The following is an 18,463-nucleotide window of genomic DNA, read 5'->3' as shown; positions in this document are numbered from 1 at the left end:
GGGTTCAAAAAGACCTCAGATCCCATATTTAGACTAAAATGCAAAAAAAAAAAAAAATTGTCATTTGAAAAAATAACAAGAAAATGTCCCTTTTTAACCACTTAAGACCCGGACCAAAATGCAGCTAAAGGACCTTGCCCCTTTTTGCGATTCGCCACTGCATCGCTTTAACTGACAATTGCGCGGCCGTGCGACGTGGCTCCCAAACAAAATTTACGTCCTTTTTTTTTCCCACAAATAGAGCTTTCTATTGGTGGTATTTGATCACCTCTGCGGTTTTTATTTTCTGCGCTATAAACAAAAATAGTGACAATTTTGAAAAAAATTCAATATTTTTTACTTTTTGCTATAATATCCCCCAAAAATATATAAAAAAATGTTTAGTTTAGGCCGATACGTATTCTTCTACCTATTTTTGGTAAAAAAAATTGCAATAAGCGTTTATCGGTTGGTTTGCGCAAAATTTATAGTGTTTAAAAAATAGGGGATAGTTTTATTGCATTTTTATTAATTATTTTTTCTTTACTACTAATGGCGGCGATCAGCGGGTTTTTTCATGACTGCGACATTATGGCGGACACTTCGGTCAATTTTGACACATTTTTGGGACCATTGTCGTTTTCACAGCAAAAAATGCATTTAAAATGCATTGTTTATTGTGAAAATGACAGTTGCAGTTTGGGAGTTAACCACGGGGGGGGGGCTGTTGGGGTTATGTGTTCCCTGAAGTGTGTTTACAACTGTAGGGGGGTGTGGCTGTAGGTGTGACGTCAACGATTGTGTCCCCCTATAAAAGGGAAGACACGATCAATGACGGAGCCACAGTGAAGAACGGGGAAGCCGTGTTTACACACGGCTCTCCCCGTTCTTCAGCTCCGGGGACCGATCGCGGGACTCCAGCGGCGATCAGGTCCGCAAGTCCTACGGTAACGGAGCTTCGGACCGCTCCGCGGGCGCGCGCCCGCGACCCCACGGCTCTGTTTAAAGGTCAACGTACCTATACGTTGATGTGCCCAGTCGTGCCATTCTGCTGATGTATATCAGCGTGAAGGGGTCCTTAAGTGGTTAAGAAGCATGGGCGGAAGTGACGTTTTGACGTCGCTTCTGCCCTGCTATGGAGACGGGTGGGGGCCATCTTGCCCTCGCTCGTATCCCAGCCGAGCAGGGGACAGGACCAGATCGCCTCCGCTGCTGCAGACGGCTCCGGTAAGCGGCGGAGGGCGCGGGAAGGGGGGCCCTCTCCGCCCAATAACTGTGATCTTGTGGCGAATATGAAAAAAAATAACCTTTTACCGGGTAATTTCTGGGTTTACTAGCCTATGGCGGTGAAGATGTTAATCGGATCTATGGGAGGGAAAAAAAAATGAACAGAAAAGCACTCACAGCGCCACATCTGTAAATTGGAGGAAAAACATGAAAGGTTACTTCATACAGTAACCAAGGGTCGGACTTTTAAGGCATGGAAACAATGGTGAAGTATATATAAAAAAAAAATATTAGAAACAAAAATCCATATAAAATGATATAGTTTGTACAATGAGCCCTTGGGTGTCTACGTGTTTTGCTGTAAGGCTTCTTCAGGACAATGATTAAGGTTCAAAAGGGATGACATGAAAAGAGAACAAGTCTCATTATCTGGAATGAGATGCATTCAAATTATAAATCTGTCAATAAGACATACATATATCATACATTTTATTAATTTAAAAGCATATGCTGAGATTCATTTAAGTACTTGGTGGCCCCATTAGCCTTGTTTTTTTTTATATCCTTACAGGCTCAATTTATAAGCGATATATATTCTTATCCATTTCGGAATACCTTTTTATGGGCAATATACGTTAGGTGGGCCATTAAAACTCCCTGCCTGCATTTATAAGTTTCAGACTTTTTCCTTTACTCAAAGCGTTTTGCTTTTGATGTGTGAGACATAATTGCCCCTGTTCAAGCCTCAGCTGACTCTAATTGAGAGTAGGTATCTTTTATATACCCTCATCTGTGATGCATCGACCTTTCTATTTTCATCTATATTAGGTCCATATGCATTATTTTCTTATTATTTTTAATAGAACCAGCGCTGTCCTGCCTATATTTTTGTAGCCAGTTGAAAATGCCTTCTACACTTTTGGTAATCTATATACCATTGGATATCTCTTTTGGATCCACAAATAGGTACCTACATTAAATAGAATGTTTGAATTTTTATATACTACCTACTAGTATATATTATATTTACTGCATGCTTTATTTATTAGAATCGCCTATATGCGGCACACTTTTTCTACATTTGGAAATTTTCCATACTGTGATATCTTTCCGTTTACCGGATCTTGTACATTAGGCTCAGTCTATTCTAAGGTACTTTCTTTTATGTTCATCTATCCATTTCTATGTCCTCTTGTCTCCTAGTTGTCCCTTAAGACAGTTCAGCATATGCTTTTTAATTAAAATGTATGATATATATATATATTAGTGCTGTCAAGCGATTAACATTTTTAATAGCGATTAATGTCATAGTTAACTCACGATTAATCGCGCGATTAAGGAGGTTCACCCTTTAAAACATTTTTTTGTTTGTTTTCTTATTTATTTTATTTTTTTTCTCTTTCAATAAATTTTTATTAAGATTTAAAATAAGGTTACATCAATTGCAGATAATGTCTGAAATATTAATAGCCCTAATGGGCGATTCACATCTTTTTGCCTAAGAAGAACAGCCAAAATTGTAGAAGTAAATCACATTTTAAATAGCTGGTTGGCATGCAGTCTGAGAGGGTAAAAAAAAAAAAAATTTAAAAAGGGAGGGGGGAAAAAAATGTTCAAAACCATTACATACATTAGTTTCACACCAAAGAGAAGGGCTGGAGCCAAGGGGAGCCCCGAACCAGGCCTCCCGGCACCCCACATGGGATCATACTGTGCCAAGATCATGGTCCCGGCCCCCCCAAACCCCCGCCCCACACCCAAGCTATTATTGCTGATGTGGGTGAGAAAAATATATTGTCTAAGAGGAGAGGGAGAGGGGGAAAAAAAAAAAAAGGGGGGGGGGAATCCATATGCAGACTGTAACCTTGCAAAAGAAAAAGCACATATATTAAAAGATAAGTACACACCAACTGACAGAAATAGTAAGAAAGGGATAGAAAAAAAGGAAACAGAGAGAAAGGGGAGGGAGGGGGAGGAGGGTCGGGAGGTAAAGCTTAGTGCCTATCTTCCCATGAGATTCCAGTTAAACGTGTACAGGATCATGGGTAAGGGGGATATCAATATAAACAGCCCAAGGAGTCCAAACCTCATGGAACTTAGTAACGGAGTCATCTAATATGCTGGATAATTTTTCTTGAATCATGATCCATGAGATTTTCTGTTTAACAAACGAAAGGAGCGGCCTAGGCTGTTTCCAGGATTTGGCTATGGCTATTTTGGAGCCAAGTAAAATAAAATGAATTAGTTGTGTAGATTTAGGAAGCGAGGGGGTAAGGGCATTTAACAAGGCCATGTCAGGGGTCCTAGGGATCCGAAATCCGGTCACTCTGTAAATCATGTTGAAGATGAGTCTCCAGAATGAGCGGATCCTAGGTCATTCCCACCAGATATGGGCCATGGAACCCCGAAGCTGGCAACCCCTAAAACAAAGGGGATCAGCATCCGTAAACATAGCAGCCAATCTGGAGGGAGTGAGATACCATCTGGTTATGACCTTTACATTTGCCTCTACCAAGGAAATATTCTGAATGCCCCTGAAAGATCTAGAGACAGCTTTATGCCAAGACTCCAAGCTAATGGATCTCCGTAAATCAGACTCCCAAGCCTTCATATAAGTTGTTTTATCATTTGGGTGAGTGAGGGCTGAGTAGATCACTGAAATGCCTCCCCTCCGCCCCATGGCTTGTCCACACCAAATCTCATAAGCAGTAAAATCAGGGGGGAGGGGTTTGGTTCTCCAGATGCTATGCAGGAAACTTGAAATTTGTCTAAAGTGGACCCTCTCTACATCGGGGAGTTTCAGTGTGTGGATACAGTAGCTCAGGGAGATGGGACCACTAGAGGTGAAATATTGGCCTATCCGATATAGCCCCTTATCCATCCACCACTTAAAATCAGTGGTTTGCATACCAGCTGGAAAATCGGGATTATTGAAAATATGTGCCAAAGGACGGGTAGTGGACGTTAGGCAGGGATTGCGTTTGAGGTGGTCCCACAAAGCAAAAGACTGTGAGAGTACTGGAGATAGAATGGAAGGGCGGGACTTGGCAGGGGACCAAAGCAAAAAGTCCAGGGGAATAGACGGGACTGCTTGTTGTTCAATATCGACCCAATCTGGTCTCTCAAATTTGGAGTAAAGGGTGGAAAATTGAGCCAATCTAGCTGAAAGGTAGTATTTGTGAAGCTCTGGGTATCCCAAACCACCCTTGCGTCTGTGACGGAAGAGTGTATCCTGTGGTAAACGATACCCTGAAGAACCCCAGATAAACTTGAGTAGTTTGCCTTGGAAAGATTTTAAATGATTTCTCCTGATCGGGATCGGAAGAGAGCGAAACAGGTAAAGCAACCTTGGGAGCAGGGTCATTTTAAGTGAGTTGATCTTCCCTAACCAGGAGAGGTAGAGTTTGGACCACATGGCCAGATCAGCCTCTAGTTTTTTATAGATAGGGGGGTAGTTAAGGTCGTATAGGTTTTCAGTCTTAGCGGAGAGGGTGATACCCAGATATTGAATCGAGGTATCACTCCACTTATTTATTTATTTTTTATAATATTAAATTGTGTTTTTTTATTTTTTTACATTTTGATCACTTTTATTGCTGTCACAAGGAATGTAAACATCCCTTGTGACAGCAATAGGTGGTGACAGGTACTCTTTATGGAGGGATCGGGGGTCCAAAAGACCTCCGAGCCCTCCTTTGCACTTCAAAGTATTCAGATCGCCGAAAACGGCGATTCTGAATACTGTGTACTTTTTTAAATCCGGCGCCATTGGCAGCCGAGAAACCCGGAAGTGACGTCATGACGCCGCTTCCGTGGTTTCAATGCGGAGACTGAATCAAAGCCGCTTACGGCTTAGTGTCAGTCTCCAACCTGGACACAGAAGGCGGCGGATCTAGGATCGGGTCTCCCGGTGGGACGGGAGGCCCAGTCAGAGCGGCGAAAGGCGGCGGGAGGGGTGGGATGTCCCCTCCCGCTCCTCCGGCATAACAACCGAGCGGCTTTTAGCCGCATCGGTAGTTATGTTTGGATAGCCGATCGCCCGCTCTAAACAACGGTACCGGGATGATGCCTGCGGCTGCAGGCATCATCCCGGTATAACCCCCGAACGCCGCCTCGTTAATCGCGCGATAAAAAAATTGACGGCGTTAACATGGGTTTGTGTTAACGCCGTTAATAGCGCGTTTAACTGACCGCACTAATATATATATATCTTTTTGTCAGATTTATAATTTGAGTGTATCTCATTTCAGATAGTGAGACTTGTTCTCTTTTTTTGTCATCCCTTTTGAACATTGATTGTTGTCCTGAAGAAGCTTTACTGCGAAGCGCGTAGACACCCAAGAGCTCATTGTACAAACTATATCATTTATATGATTTTAAATGTTTGAACACTTATTTACCATGTACTTTTTTCTAATAAATATTTTTTGATATATACTTCTCCATTGTTTCCATGCCTTAAAAGTCCAACCCTTTCATGTTTTTCCATCTTTGGAATGGATCCATCTCTTAGCTGTCTGTGATCACCGTGGGCGTGCACAGCTTTGCAGCTGAGTGGCAGGTGTGATGGTTTTGGGTCCCTCCTGTATGTAGTGTGTCACGAGTGGAGAGGCTGAGACTGTCCGAGCAGTGGATGCACGAGAGTTTTGTATCTTGTAAGTGTAATCATAAATTAGTTGAAACAAGATCACGCTATGTGGAGTGTTAATCTTTCTCATGTGATCAACCACCCATGGAGTGATGGATTGATAGGAAGGAATCCTGAACAGGCGGGTGCCCTTGACCTTTTTAAGGCTTCTATAATTAGCAGTCTAGTGAGGGTATACCCTTAGAGGGGGTGACTCACAAGGTGCAGACTCTGGTGTTTGGTGAACGTTTTACCACTAATGACAGTGGTCTTCACGCACTTACTGTCCATGTCATCATCCAACATCACGCTTTATTTCTCTTACAGGACTTTATTCGATTTAGCCACATTTACCCTGTGTGTGATAGTGAGCGCTGCTTTGAATATAAATATCTAGAGACTGTGCTTAAGGATTGTTTTTATTCATGTGTATATATTCTATGATCTTTTAACCACTTAAGCCCCGGACCATTTTGCAGCTAAATGCCCAGGCCAGGTTTTGCGATTCGGCACTGCGCCGCTTTAACAGACAATTGCGCGGTCGTGCGACGTGGCTCCCAAACAAAATTGGCGTCCTTTTTTCCCCACAAATAGAGCTTTCTTTTGGTGGTATTTGATCACCTCTGTGGTTTTTATTTTTTGCGCTCTAAACAAAAATAGAGCGACAATTTTGAGAAAAATGCAATATTTTTTACTTTTTGCTATAATAAATATCCCCCAAAAACATATATAAAACATTTTTTTTCCTCAGTTTAGGCCGATACGTATTCTACCTATTTTTGGTAAAAAAAATCGCAATAAGCGTTTATCGATTGGTTTGCGCAAAATTTATAGCTTTTTTCAAAATAGGGGATAGTTTTATTGCATTTTTATTAGTTTTTTTTTTTTTACTACTATTGGCGGCGATCAGCGATTTTTTTCGTGACTGCGACATTATGGCGGACACTTCGGACAATTTTGACACATTTTTGGGACCTTAGTCATTTTCACTATTGTGAAAATGACAGTTGCAGTTTGGGAGTTAACCACAGGGGGCGCTGTAAGAGTTAGGGTACACCTAGTGTGTGTTTACAACTGTAGGGGGGTGTGGCTGTAGGACTGATGTCATCGATCGAGTCTCCCTTAAAAAAAGGATCACTCGATCGATACGCCGCCACAGTGAAGCACGGGGAAGCCGTGTTTACATACGGCTCTCCCCGTTCTTCAGCTCCGGGGAGCGATCGCGACGGAGCGGCTATAAACGAATAGCCGCGCCGTCATCCCGGATCGCTCCCCGAGGGAATCCGCACGCAGCGGTGGGGGTCTCGATCTGACCCCCCACCCGCTAGAAGGCAGGGACGTATATATACGCCCATCTGCCTGTCCGTGCCAGTTTGCGAACGTATATAGTCGTGCGGCGGGCGTTAAGGGGTTAAGCGGCATTTTTTCTTATTTTTTTTATTTACCTGCATAAGATTGCAGTTGTATCTAGCATTAAGGGGTAGTTGAAGGCACCATAGCGCTGAGTGTTGTGTGAAGGCCGTTTTGTTTAGGACTATATCAAATGTTTAAACTGAGAAAATGTACCATTGTAGGAAAAAAATAAGGTAATTTTGAAATGAATGACGGCAACATGTCTCAAGAAAGTTGTGACAGGGCCATGTTTACCATGGTGGGCCTGTGTGTGCATGAGGCCATAGGATGGCATGGAGAGGTGTTTTTAAGTTGCAAAAAAAGTCTGACGCTGGTAAAAACGGCTGTAAAAACGCCCTGTGTGCCTGAGGCCTTAATATGTAAAGTGTGGTCACACACACAATTGTTTTGCACCCAGACTCTGCTGCTATGAAGCCATGCAATTATAGTTGCAGTATGTGGTTCAGCATTTTCCTGCTGAAATATGTTATCCCTGAAAAATATGTTATCTGGATAGTAGCATATGCTGCCCTAAAACCTGGATACATTGTTCAGCATTGATGGTGCCTTTCCATATGTGCAATGTGCCCATTCCATGCACACTAATGCTCCCCCATACCATCAGTAATGCAGGCTTTTGAGGTCCCTCTCCTCTTTAGTCAGAAAGACAAGATGCCCATGGTTGCCAAAAAAGGTCAAATTTCGATTTGTCTGATCACAGAACAGTGTTTCACTTTGCAACAGACTATCTTAAATGAACTTTGGCCCAGAGAAGATGGTGGTGTTTCTGGATAATGTTCAAACATGCCTTCTTTACATGATAAAGCTTTACCTATAAGTATAATATACCGTATTTTCCGGCGTATAAGACGACTCGGCGTATAAGACGACCCCCTAATTTTCCAGGAAAAATTTGGGTTTTGGGATATACTCACTGTATAAGACTACCCCCTTTTTTTCCAAGCCCCACTGTGCCATTACATGCCCCCACTGTGCCATTACATGCCCCCACTGTGCCATTACATGCCCCCACTGTGCCATTACATGCCCCCACTGTGCCATTACATGCCCCCACTGTGCCATTACATGCCCCCACTGTGCCATTACATGCCCCCACTGTGCCATTACATGCCCCCACTTTGCCATTACATGCCCCCACTGTGCCATTACTTGCCCCCACAGTGCCATCACATTACATGCCCCCACAGTGCCATCACATTACATGCCCCCACAGTGCCATCACATTACATGCCATCACATTAAATGCCACCACAGTGCCATCACATTACTTCCCCCACAGTGCCATCACATTACTTCCCCCACAGTGCCATCACATTACTTTCCCCCACAGTGCCATCACATTGCATGCCCCCACAGTGCCATCACATTGCATGCCCCCACAGTGCCATCACATTACATGCCCCCACTTTCCCCCCCACTGTGCCATCACTCACGTTTTGCAGGCCGGTGACAGTCTCCATCTGCTGCGAGCGTCCAAGATTTCAAAGCCGCACGCCGTCTTCTCAGCGTGTCCTGTGATTGGCAGAACACAAATTTTCCCAGTAGCGCCTCTGTTCTATGTTCCGCCAATCACGGATGCCTTCTCATCTCGTCCGAGGATGAGAAGGCATCCGTGATAGGCGGAAAACAGAACAGAGGCGCTGCTGGGAAGATTTCTGTTCCGCCTTTCACAGGACAGCGAGGACGCGCTGAGAAGACGGCGCGCAGCTTTGAAATTATGACGATCGCAAACTTCTTAAACCTTTCTTAATGAAGTGATATCCATCACAGAATTATGCCAGTTTTTTAATGCAATGCCATCTGAGGGCCCGAAGATCACAGTCATCCAATATTGTGTTTCGGCCTTGTCCCTTGCACACACAAATTTCTCCAGATTCTCTGAATCTTTTGATGACGTGCTGTAGATGAGGATATATTTAAAGTCTTTGCAATTTTACATTGAGGAACATTATTCTTAATTTGCTTGACAATTTTTAGACACCGCATTTAACAGATTGGTGAACCTCTGCCCATCTTTACTTCTGAGATACGCTGGGGTTGGTTTGTTAAAACTAAAGGGTGCAAAATCTGGTGCAGCTCTGCATAGAAACCAATCAGCTTTCAGGTTGTTTGTCAAAGCTTAATTGAACAAGCTGAAGTTGGAAGCTTATAGGCTACCATACACGGCTACACCAGATCTTGCACTCTCCAGTTTTAGTAAATCAAGCCCTCTGGCTCTTTAAGATGCCACTTACATGTTGCCAATTTGATGTCACTTACCTGTTGTCAATTACCCTAATTAGTTGAAAAATGTACTTCCAGCTCTTCATTGTTGGTACCACTTACTTTGCAAGCTTTTTGTTGCCCTGTCCCAAATTTTTGGAGATGTGTTGCTGCCATCAATTTCAAATGAAGTTATATTTTTCTTAAAGCCGAGTTCCGCCTGGGTAAAAAAAAAAATTAAGTCAGCAGCTACAAATACTGCAGCTGCTGACTTTTAATATAAGGATACTTGCCTGTCCTGGGAGCCCGTGATGTCAGCACCCAATGCCGACCCGATCCCTCTGCTCCAGGTGCAGGCGTTGGCATCATTACTAAGGGAAACAAGATGTGAAGCCTTAAAGCTTCACAGCCTGTTTCCTACTGCGCATGCACAAGTCGCGCTTTCCGAGGACATGTGTGTGTCCCAGAAGGCAACGGGTGGGAGGGGCCAGACAATACATTTTGACGCAATCTTTACACGGAATTGGGAGCAGATACCTGGATTTGTCAGGTATCTGCTCTCCCCTCTCCTGAAAGGTGTCAAATGTGGCACCGGAGGGGGGGGGGGGGGATCTCATCGGCAGAATTTCAGTTTATGGGCGTAACTCCGCTTTAAAATGGTACATTTTCTCAGTTTAAAATTTTGATATGTTTCTATTTTCTATTGTGACTAAAATATGTTTTTTTTTTAGATTTACAAATTATTGCATTTTATGAATGCCTCGTCCACAAGTGTATGAGTTGCTACCTCACTGACGACAACCTTTTCTATCCCCTACAGTCTGGCTTCCACTGGAACTGCCCTACTAAAACTCGTTAATGACCTACTAACTGTTAAAACAAATGACCATTACTCCATGCTTATACTCTTAGATCTTTCTGCTGCCTTTGGCACAGTTTGCCTCTGTGACTCTGCTCTTACCTAGTTCTCCTCTTACCTAACTCAGCGCACTTTCAGTGTCACATACAACACCATCTCCTCTTCCTCTCTGTTGGAGGACCCTATTGCTCTGTCCTTGGGCCCCTCCTATTCTCTCTATAACTCTTCCCTGGGTCAGTTAATAACCTCCCATGGTTTTCAATACTACCGCTACGTTGACCACACCCATAAGATCAAAACCCATGCATCTATCTCTCCAGTCCCCAACTTACCCCCTCCATCTCCTCTTTTTCATGGGTAGGGTGTGAACTTATCAGGAGGACAGAAGCAGAGAGTGAGCCTGGCCCGTGCTGTTTATTGCAATGCAGATGTCTACTTGTTGGATGATCCGCTATCTGCTGTAGATGCTCATGTTGGAAAGCACATCTTTGACAAGGTCATCGGGTCTAAAGGCTTACTTAAAGATAAGGTAAGTGCCGTATAATTAATGTAATATGCATTGTTGGAAGAGAAGGTAATTCTTCCTAAAGGCTATCCACCAGTACTCCACTAACAAAGTACAGATAGCCTTACCCAGGAAACAGTGGCGGCCCGTCCATAGAGGGCGCCCGGGCGCCGCCCCCCCTCACCCAGTCAGAAAAAAAAAATTATAAAAAAAAAAAAAAATGTTTTTTTTTTTTTTTAAACATGTCCCTTTAACCACTTCCCTACCGGCCCATAGTAAAATGACGTCCACAAAGAACTTCTGCCGTTCAGAGTGGACGTCATGTGACGTCCTGGGCTTTCCGGGTGGTTATCTGAATGATGCCTGCAGCTAGAGGCATCATTCAGATATCCTTCTAAACTGCCGGCGATTCTGCACAACGTAAGAATGATCATAGCGGCGGTTCCGCCGCTAGATCGTTCTTACAGGCGGCGGGAGGGGACATCCCCCCCCTCCCGCCGCCATCCGGTGCTTCTCCGGGCTCTCCCGTGCCATCGGGGGCCCGGAGAACGAATCGTCCGGCGCTCGCAGGAAGCATAGAGATGACTGGTGACCAGATGGTCACCAGTCATCTCTATGACCGTCGGAGGACCCGGGCGCGATGTGATGACGTCACGCCCGGGTCCCCGTAAGTAAACAAAGCCGCGATTGCGGCTGCTAAGCAACCACAAGCATGAGATCGGTGAATTTTTTTTTCACCGATTTCATGCTTTCCAGCCTGGAGGAGAGATGTGGGGTCTTATTGACCCCGCATCTCTCCATAAAGAGTACCTGTCACACACATTCCTATTACAAGGGATGTTTACATTCCTTGTAATAGGAATAAAAGTGATAAAAAAAAATAAAAAAATAAAAAAAAAAGTGTAAAAAAAGAAATAAATATATAAAAAAAAAAAAGAAATAAAATTTTTTTTTTTTAACGCCCCTGTCCCCGGTAGCTTGCGCGCAGAAGCGAACGCACACGCAAGTCCCGCCGACATATGTAAACGCCGTTTAAACCACATATGTGAGGTATCGCCGCGTGCGTTAGAGTGCCAGCAACAATTCTAGCACTAGATCTCCTCTGTAAATCTAAACTGGTAACCTGTAAAAAAATTCAAATCGTTGCCTATGGAGATTTTTAAGTACCGAAGTTTGGCGCCATTCCATGAGTGTGCGCAATTTTAAAGCGTGACATGTTAGGTATCTATTTACTCTGTGTAACATCATATTTCATATTTTACAAAAAAATTGGGCTAACTTTACTGTTTTTAAATTTTTTTAATTCATGAAACAATTTTTTTCCCAAAAATAGGCGTTTGAAAAATTATTGCGCAAATACCGTGCAAGATAAAAGGTTTCAATGACCGTCGTTTTATTCCCTAGGGTGTCTGCTAAAAAAACATATATAATGTTTGGGGGTTCTGCGTAATTTTCTAGCAAAAAAATTATGATTTGTACATGTAGGAGAGAAGTGCCAGAATAGGCCTGGTATGGAAGTGTGTATAACTGCCCGGTATGGAAGAGGTTAAGAAAATCAAAAAACAAAAATGGCCCTTACACCGGGCACAGTGCAGTGCGGGGTAGCGCCAAGTCTGTGCAATCACAAGATTGCAGGCGAGGCGCTACATTGGAAGGCAAAAAATGCCTTTGTGGCGTTCTCCATCGCGCCACAATTTCCGGCGCGATGGACTTTATTATTATGGCCGAGCGGGTGCACGCGGCGCGCTATAGTTATCCAAGTCCGACGTCACTCGATGTACAGGAAGTGACGTCGGCACACTCTGCAGCTCAGCGCCCGTGTGGTTCCGACTCCCGGGACATTAAGGTATGCATCCCCCTCCACTCCTGTGCTCGTTACCGCCTCTTATCTTTACTCCCCCCTCAGGACTAATGTACTGAGGAGTCCCGAAAAAGTAGCTGCCAGTGCCACGATCCCCCTGCCCCCCCCCCCTCCTCGTTATTGCCTGTTTGTCTTTCAGTACATTCCTCTCTGCTCCTCTGCTCATTAATCGTATGTGCTGCCGAAATAGCGTCTCTCACCCCCCCACCTACCCCCCTTATTAACTAAATGTCTTTTACTGTAAAAGACATTTAGTTAATAAGCGGGAGAGGGGGGGTGACAGACGCTATTTCGGCAGCACATAGGATTAATGAGCAGAGGAGCAGAGAGGAATGTACATGTTACATGTACATTCCCCTCTGCTTCTCCTCCTCGTTATTGCCTGTTTGTCTTTCAGTACATTCCTCTCTGCTCCTCTGCTCATTAATCTTATGTGCTGCCGAAATAGCGTCCGTCACCCCCCCACCCCCCCCCGACTGTCTTTTACTGTAAAAGACATTTAGTTAATAAGGGGGGTAGGTGGGGGGGTGACGGACACTATTTCGGCAGCACATAGGATTAATGAGCAGAGGAGCAGAGAGGAATGTACTGAAAGACAAACAGGCAATAATGAGGAGGAGAAGCAGAGGGGAATGTACATGTAGAATAATGAGCAGAGAAGCAGAGGGGAATGTACATGTTACATATACATGCTTCTCTGCTCATTAATCTTATGTGCTGCCGAAATAGCGTCCGTCACCCCCCCCGACTGTCTTTTACTGTAAAAGACACTTAGTTAATAAGGGGGGGGGGGCGGTGACGGACGCTATTTCAGCAGCACATAAGATTAATGAGCAGAGGAGCATGTAACATGTACATTCCCCTCTGCTTCTCTGCTCATTATTCTAATGTGCCGCCGAAATGGCATCTGTCACCCCCTCCCCCACCTACCCCTCCCCCCTTATTAACTAAATGTCTTTTATTTTAAATGTACATGTCTTCCAAAATTATAGCCGTCACTGCCATCCCACCCCCCTTATTAACCAAATGTCATTTATTTTAAATGTACATGTCTGCCAAAATTATAGCCGTCACTACCATCCCCCCCCCCCCGTGCTTATTAACCAAATGTCATTTATTTTAAATGTACATTTCTGCCAAAATTATGGCCGTCACTACCATACCCCCCACCCCCCGCTTATTAACCAAATGTCATTTATTTTAAATGTACATTTCTGCCAAAATAGCGGCCATCTTAAGCCAACCCCCCACGCTTATTTACCAGATTTTATTTACATTTCTGCCAAAATAGCAGCCTTCAGTGTCCCCCCCCCCCCCCCCCCCACGCGCCCACTTATTTACAAAATTTCTTTTACATGTACATTTCTGCAAAAATACCAACCTTCACCCCCTACGCAATGTCTTTCATTAGGGGCACAATTCACAGAATTACGGGTTCTCTAATGCAGTATGTCTACAGTCTCTGGTAATCTTGTGCAGTATCTCCGCAGTATCTGGTAATCTTGTGCAGTATCTCCGCAGTCTCTGGTAATCTAGTGCAGTATATCCGCAGTCTCTGGTAATCTAGTGCAGTATCTCCGCAGTCTCTGGTAATCTAATGCAGTATGTTTGCAGCCTCTGGTAATCTAATGCAGTATGTCCGCAGTCTCTGGTAATCTTGTGCATTATCTCTGCAGTCTCTGGTAATCTTGTGCATTATCTCTGCAGTTTCTGGTAATCTTGTGCAGTATATCCGCAGTCTCTGGTAATCTTGTGCAGTATATCCACAGTCTCTGGTAATCTTGTGCAGTATATCCACAGTCTCTGGTAATCTCCTGCAGTATGTCTGCAGTTTCTGGTAATCTCCTGCAGTATGTCGCAGTCTCTGGTAATCTCCTGCAGTATGTCGCAGTCTCTGGTAATCTCCTGCAGTATGTCCGCAGTCTCTGGTAATCTCCTGCAGTATGTCCGCAGTCTCTGGTAATCTAATGCAGTATGTCCGCAGTCTCTGGTAATCTCCTGCCTATTTAGAGTCCTTCATTACTAAAAGTGTAATTTTTTAGTTTGTTTGCGCCGATCTGTAAGGCTGCGCTATATACCATGATTTGTGATGCTGGGGCTATATACTCTGTGCTGTGACGCTGAGCTGTATACTCCTGACACTATGAGTGGAATACAGGGGACAGAGTGGGTGGATTCTATAAGGGGTGTGGCTTATTAGAAATGGGAGGGACCAACGTGGAGGGGCGGAGTCTTGCGCCCCCCCATCCAAAAACGTCACCAGCCGCCACTGCCAGGAAAGCTGAAATGTCTAAGAAACTGTCCATGGTAAACCTATAACCCAGCTGAAAGAATTATGGAATAACTAATAATAATAATAAAATGCAGACACGTGTCCACGGACACCGGCCACCATCCAATCCTGTCTGCCAAAAACAGACAGATGGGGGACCAAGGTTGACCTATAGCTCTAAGGGGCTCTTTCTTTAACATTAACCAGATGTTTATGCTTTCCTATGTCTTACTTTGAACCATCCAGAGGAATATTCTCTCTGCTGTCTTCATTTGTTACATGCTGTTAGAATTTACAGTATCTCTTGGTCACTGGCTCTTTTAGGCAATCAGATTTTCTCTCTGTCCTTCATGAGGGCTCTTGCAAGGGGCTCTCTGTGTCTCGCCCCACCATTTCTAGGTGAATTAGACAAGTCATAGTTTGAGCCTGTAGTCTGCCAGGTTTATCGGGTTCCAATTTCCCTGTTAAGACACACCAGATTGGTTAGTGCTTCATTGGCTTTTTCTCATCAGACACTTGGTTTTAGATTTGCAGGACTGACACCTTGTCTTCTATTTATTAAATCCCAAAGGGAAATTGTTAAAGTATTCTTTATTCTCTAAACACGTTCATTAAGTTCTACTAGGTAAATGTTCAGACCCTTCTGATGCCATTTTTCAGTCTACAGGCAGCTCTCCTAGTTTCTGTTGAGTCCTTCTTGACCTGTTGTGTTGGCCTTTTTTTTTTTTTTTTTTTCAGTGTTGCCCATCCCAGTTTGAATTCTTTTGAATGTCCCATGGTAAAGACTAAGAGCTCTTTCACACTACCAGTGCAGGGACGCTAAAACTAATGGCATTTTACCGTTTCTTCAGTGCGCATTTGCCGATGACGTTGGCACATGCTGATACAGTGAATATCCACGGTACCTACAGGTAAGCCTTATTATAGGCTTACCTGTAGTCATAAGTGGTCTGTAAGGGTTTACAAACACAAACACCCAGGATAGGTGCACCTTTTGGGATGGAATAATAAATGCACATATTTTTGCAGAGAGAAAAATTTCATCTGTGATCAGTGAATTGGAGGCGCAATTTCTGACTCTGGCAGCCGTGCCCTATAGCTGTATGGGCAGTCTGTTTGAAAGCTTCTGGGCTTGTGAATGAACTATGACTGCGCTCATCAGCACCCTCACTGTTCATTGAGAACTACAAGTCATCTGCCACAGTGGAAGATAGGACTTGAAGTTCATTCACTGATCACTGTGAATGAATGACGTGGCTGTGTGGGCAGAGCCTTGCTGTTTTTGGAAAGTGACAGCAGGTGTGGGGAAAGTCATGTCATGGCAGACCTAAATATGGGTTTAACATGTAACATACTCCAAAGGGTGAACTTAGACTTTAGTAGGCTTGCAAAGCTAGAGCAGTGTAGGTTGTAGGAACAGCAAAGCTTATATACTAACCCAATAAACCTGCATATGGGTTTAATACTCGTACAACCAAAAATATTAGAAATGGGAGGGACCAACGTGGAGGGGCGGCGTCTTGCGCCCCCCCCCATCCAAAAACTTCACCAGCCGCCACTGCCAGGAAAGCTGAAATGTCTAAGAAACTGTCCATGGTAAACCTATGTTTTTTTATTTTGACTTGTGACTCGTGTAAAAAAAAATGGATTACACCTGCAAAAAGACATGTTTTGTGTAAAAGAAATGGTAAAAATCGCCCTTAAAGCGCAAGTAAACCCATCCATAAAACATTTTTAATTTAGGGCACGTGCCAGCAATATAACACTCCCATTTGTTTTGCTCTCAACCAAACCATCCAATGGCTGGTGTCATTACTAACTGATCACATGTGCAGCATCATAGCAGTTGTAGATTAACCAATTTACAACTAGCCCCCTTAATAACCAGACCAATTTTCGGCTTTCGGTGCTCTCACGTTTTGAATGACAATTAACTCAGTCATGCAACACTGTACCCATATGAAATTTCCATCCTTTTTTTCACACACAAAGCTTTTTTTTGGTGGTATTTTATCACCTCTGGGGTTTTGTGCTATAAATGAGAAAAGACTGAAAATTTTGTGAAAAAAAATAAATCGATTTTTTTTTTAATAAAATTTAGCAAATAAGTTATTTTCTTTATCGTACACCACGGGACACAGAGCCATTGCATAATGGGTTAAGGGTCACCAGCGGTGATTGGACACTGGCACAGCCAATTGAAGACAGTTCCCCTCCATATAACCCCTACCATCAGGGAAGTACCTCAGTTTTTCCGCCAGTGTCTAAAGGTGTTGGACGCGATAGGATGCTAAAAGGAAAGCTTTACCAAAGTGACCCTGTTAAGACCTGCAGTAGTTATGGTACTGCGGCCCTCTTTTCATCCCTCAATCGCCGAGCATAAGTGATTATCGCTTCCATAGGAGGTAGAGGGATAGTGGAGATTAATGCAGTTTCCAGGATGATTCTTCCCAATGGTTGGAGTATTTCCCCCAAACATGAGCCAAGACTTCATGAAGAGGGTACTGTTGTAATATTAACATAGATATGTAGGTATTTTAAAATATTGTGGTATATGTAAGGCACAGTATATATAGTGTTACATACAGGCATTCAAGGTTAGACATCAAATGGTGTTTGCTGACCAAATCTTGTGGCCAAACGACACGTATCAAAAGGTACAGAGGACCCTTTGATGTGTTAATCTTATCTAAGACGACCTAGGTGTGTGAGATGGCCTGGTATTTCCTTACACACATAAGGAAGTATTTATTGATGGTAATTAGACTTCAGGGGGGGTATTCTTTCAATGGGAACATTTGGTTGCCCCCCCTCCAGTGTGAGACCAATATTTGAGGCAGCCAAGCTGGCATTCAGCTAGTCTTGTCACTCTATGATGAATATAGCACACAAAACACCAAAAATAATCTGCGCTCATGAGAGGTCACCTATTCAAATAAACTCAAATTATTACAGAAAAAAACATACAATAAATGTCTTTTAGGAAGAACCAATCCTTTTAATTCGATGCAGCTTCAGAGTTTCCACAACATAGTCCAAAGAGATATGTAGCAGCAATATACTTTCAAATGCATGTGCAAAACTGAGCTGACATACTCTCAGTATATCAGGGGGTTAAATCTCAGTTCCAAATCAGCCTGTCATTCGCAAAGCAGTTAGTGTAAATAGTGGCCACAGTACCTTGCCAAACGGATGCAGATGTAAGGCATTGATGAAAGGGAGGATATCACCCCCTGGGCGGGATGGGATGGTCCTGGGACCTAATCATCTTCTAGGGGTGCCAAAGCGCCTGTGGGTCCGTTCCGTTCGAGCCGCCGGGGACACCGCACGGGGAAGCCTCGTCACAGCAGGCGCTCTCCCTGGATGAGCGCACTGACGTCTCACGTCTGAGACGCTGTATTGCTTCAACACGATGTAGTGCAGGGAAAGACACACATAAGCGCCCTCTGGTGGATAGACTATAGGAAGTACACCATAAGGTTGTACTTCAGGAATTCGATGAAAATACAGTTCAAAAA

The 18,463-nt window shown here is 43.8% G+C and overlaps 1 protein-coding gene across 3 annotated transcripts in view; it reads left to right on the top strand.

Annotated features, from left to right (window-relative positions):
* Nucleotides 1–18,463, top strand: part of LOC120943551 (multidrug resistance-associated protein 1-like) — a 650,821-nt gene that overhangs the window by 332,956 nt on the left and 299,402 nt on the right. For all 3 annotated transcript variants that reach the window (XM_040356917.1, XM_040356914.1, XM_040356915.1), the window contains one exon: nucleotides 10,669–10,836. In XM_040356917.1, the coding sequence (XP_040212851.1) occupies nucleotides 10,669–10,836 (168 nt within the window). The remainder of the gene's footprint in view (nucleotides 1–10,668; nucleotides 10,837–18,463) is intronic.

The sequence above is a fragment of the Rana temporaria genome, chromosome 6 (assembly GCF_905171775.1).
Source record: "Rana temporaria chromosome 6, aRanTem1.1, whole genome shotgun sequence".
NCBI lineage: Eukaryota > Metazoa > Chordata > Amphibia > Anura > Ranidae > Rana > Rana temporaria.
This window is presented reverse-complemented; position numbering and strand designations above follow the sequence as displayed.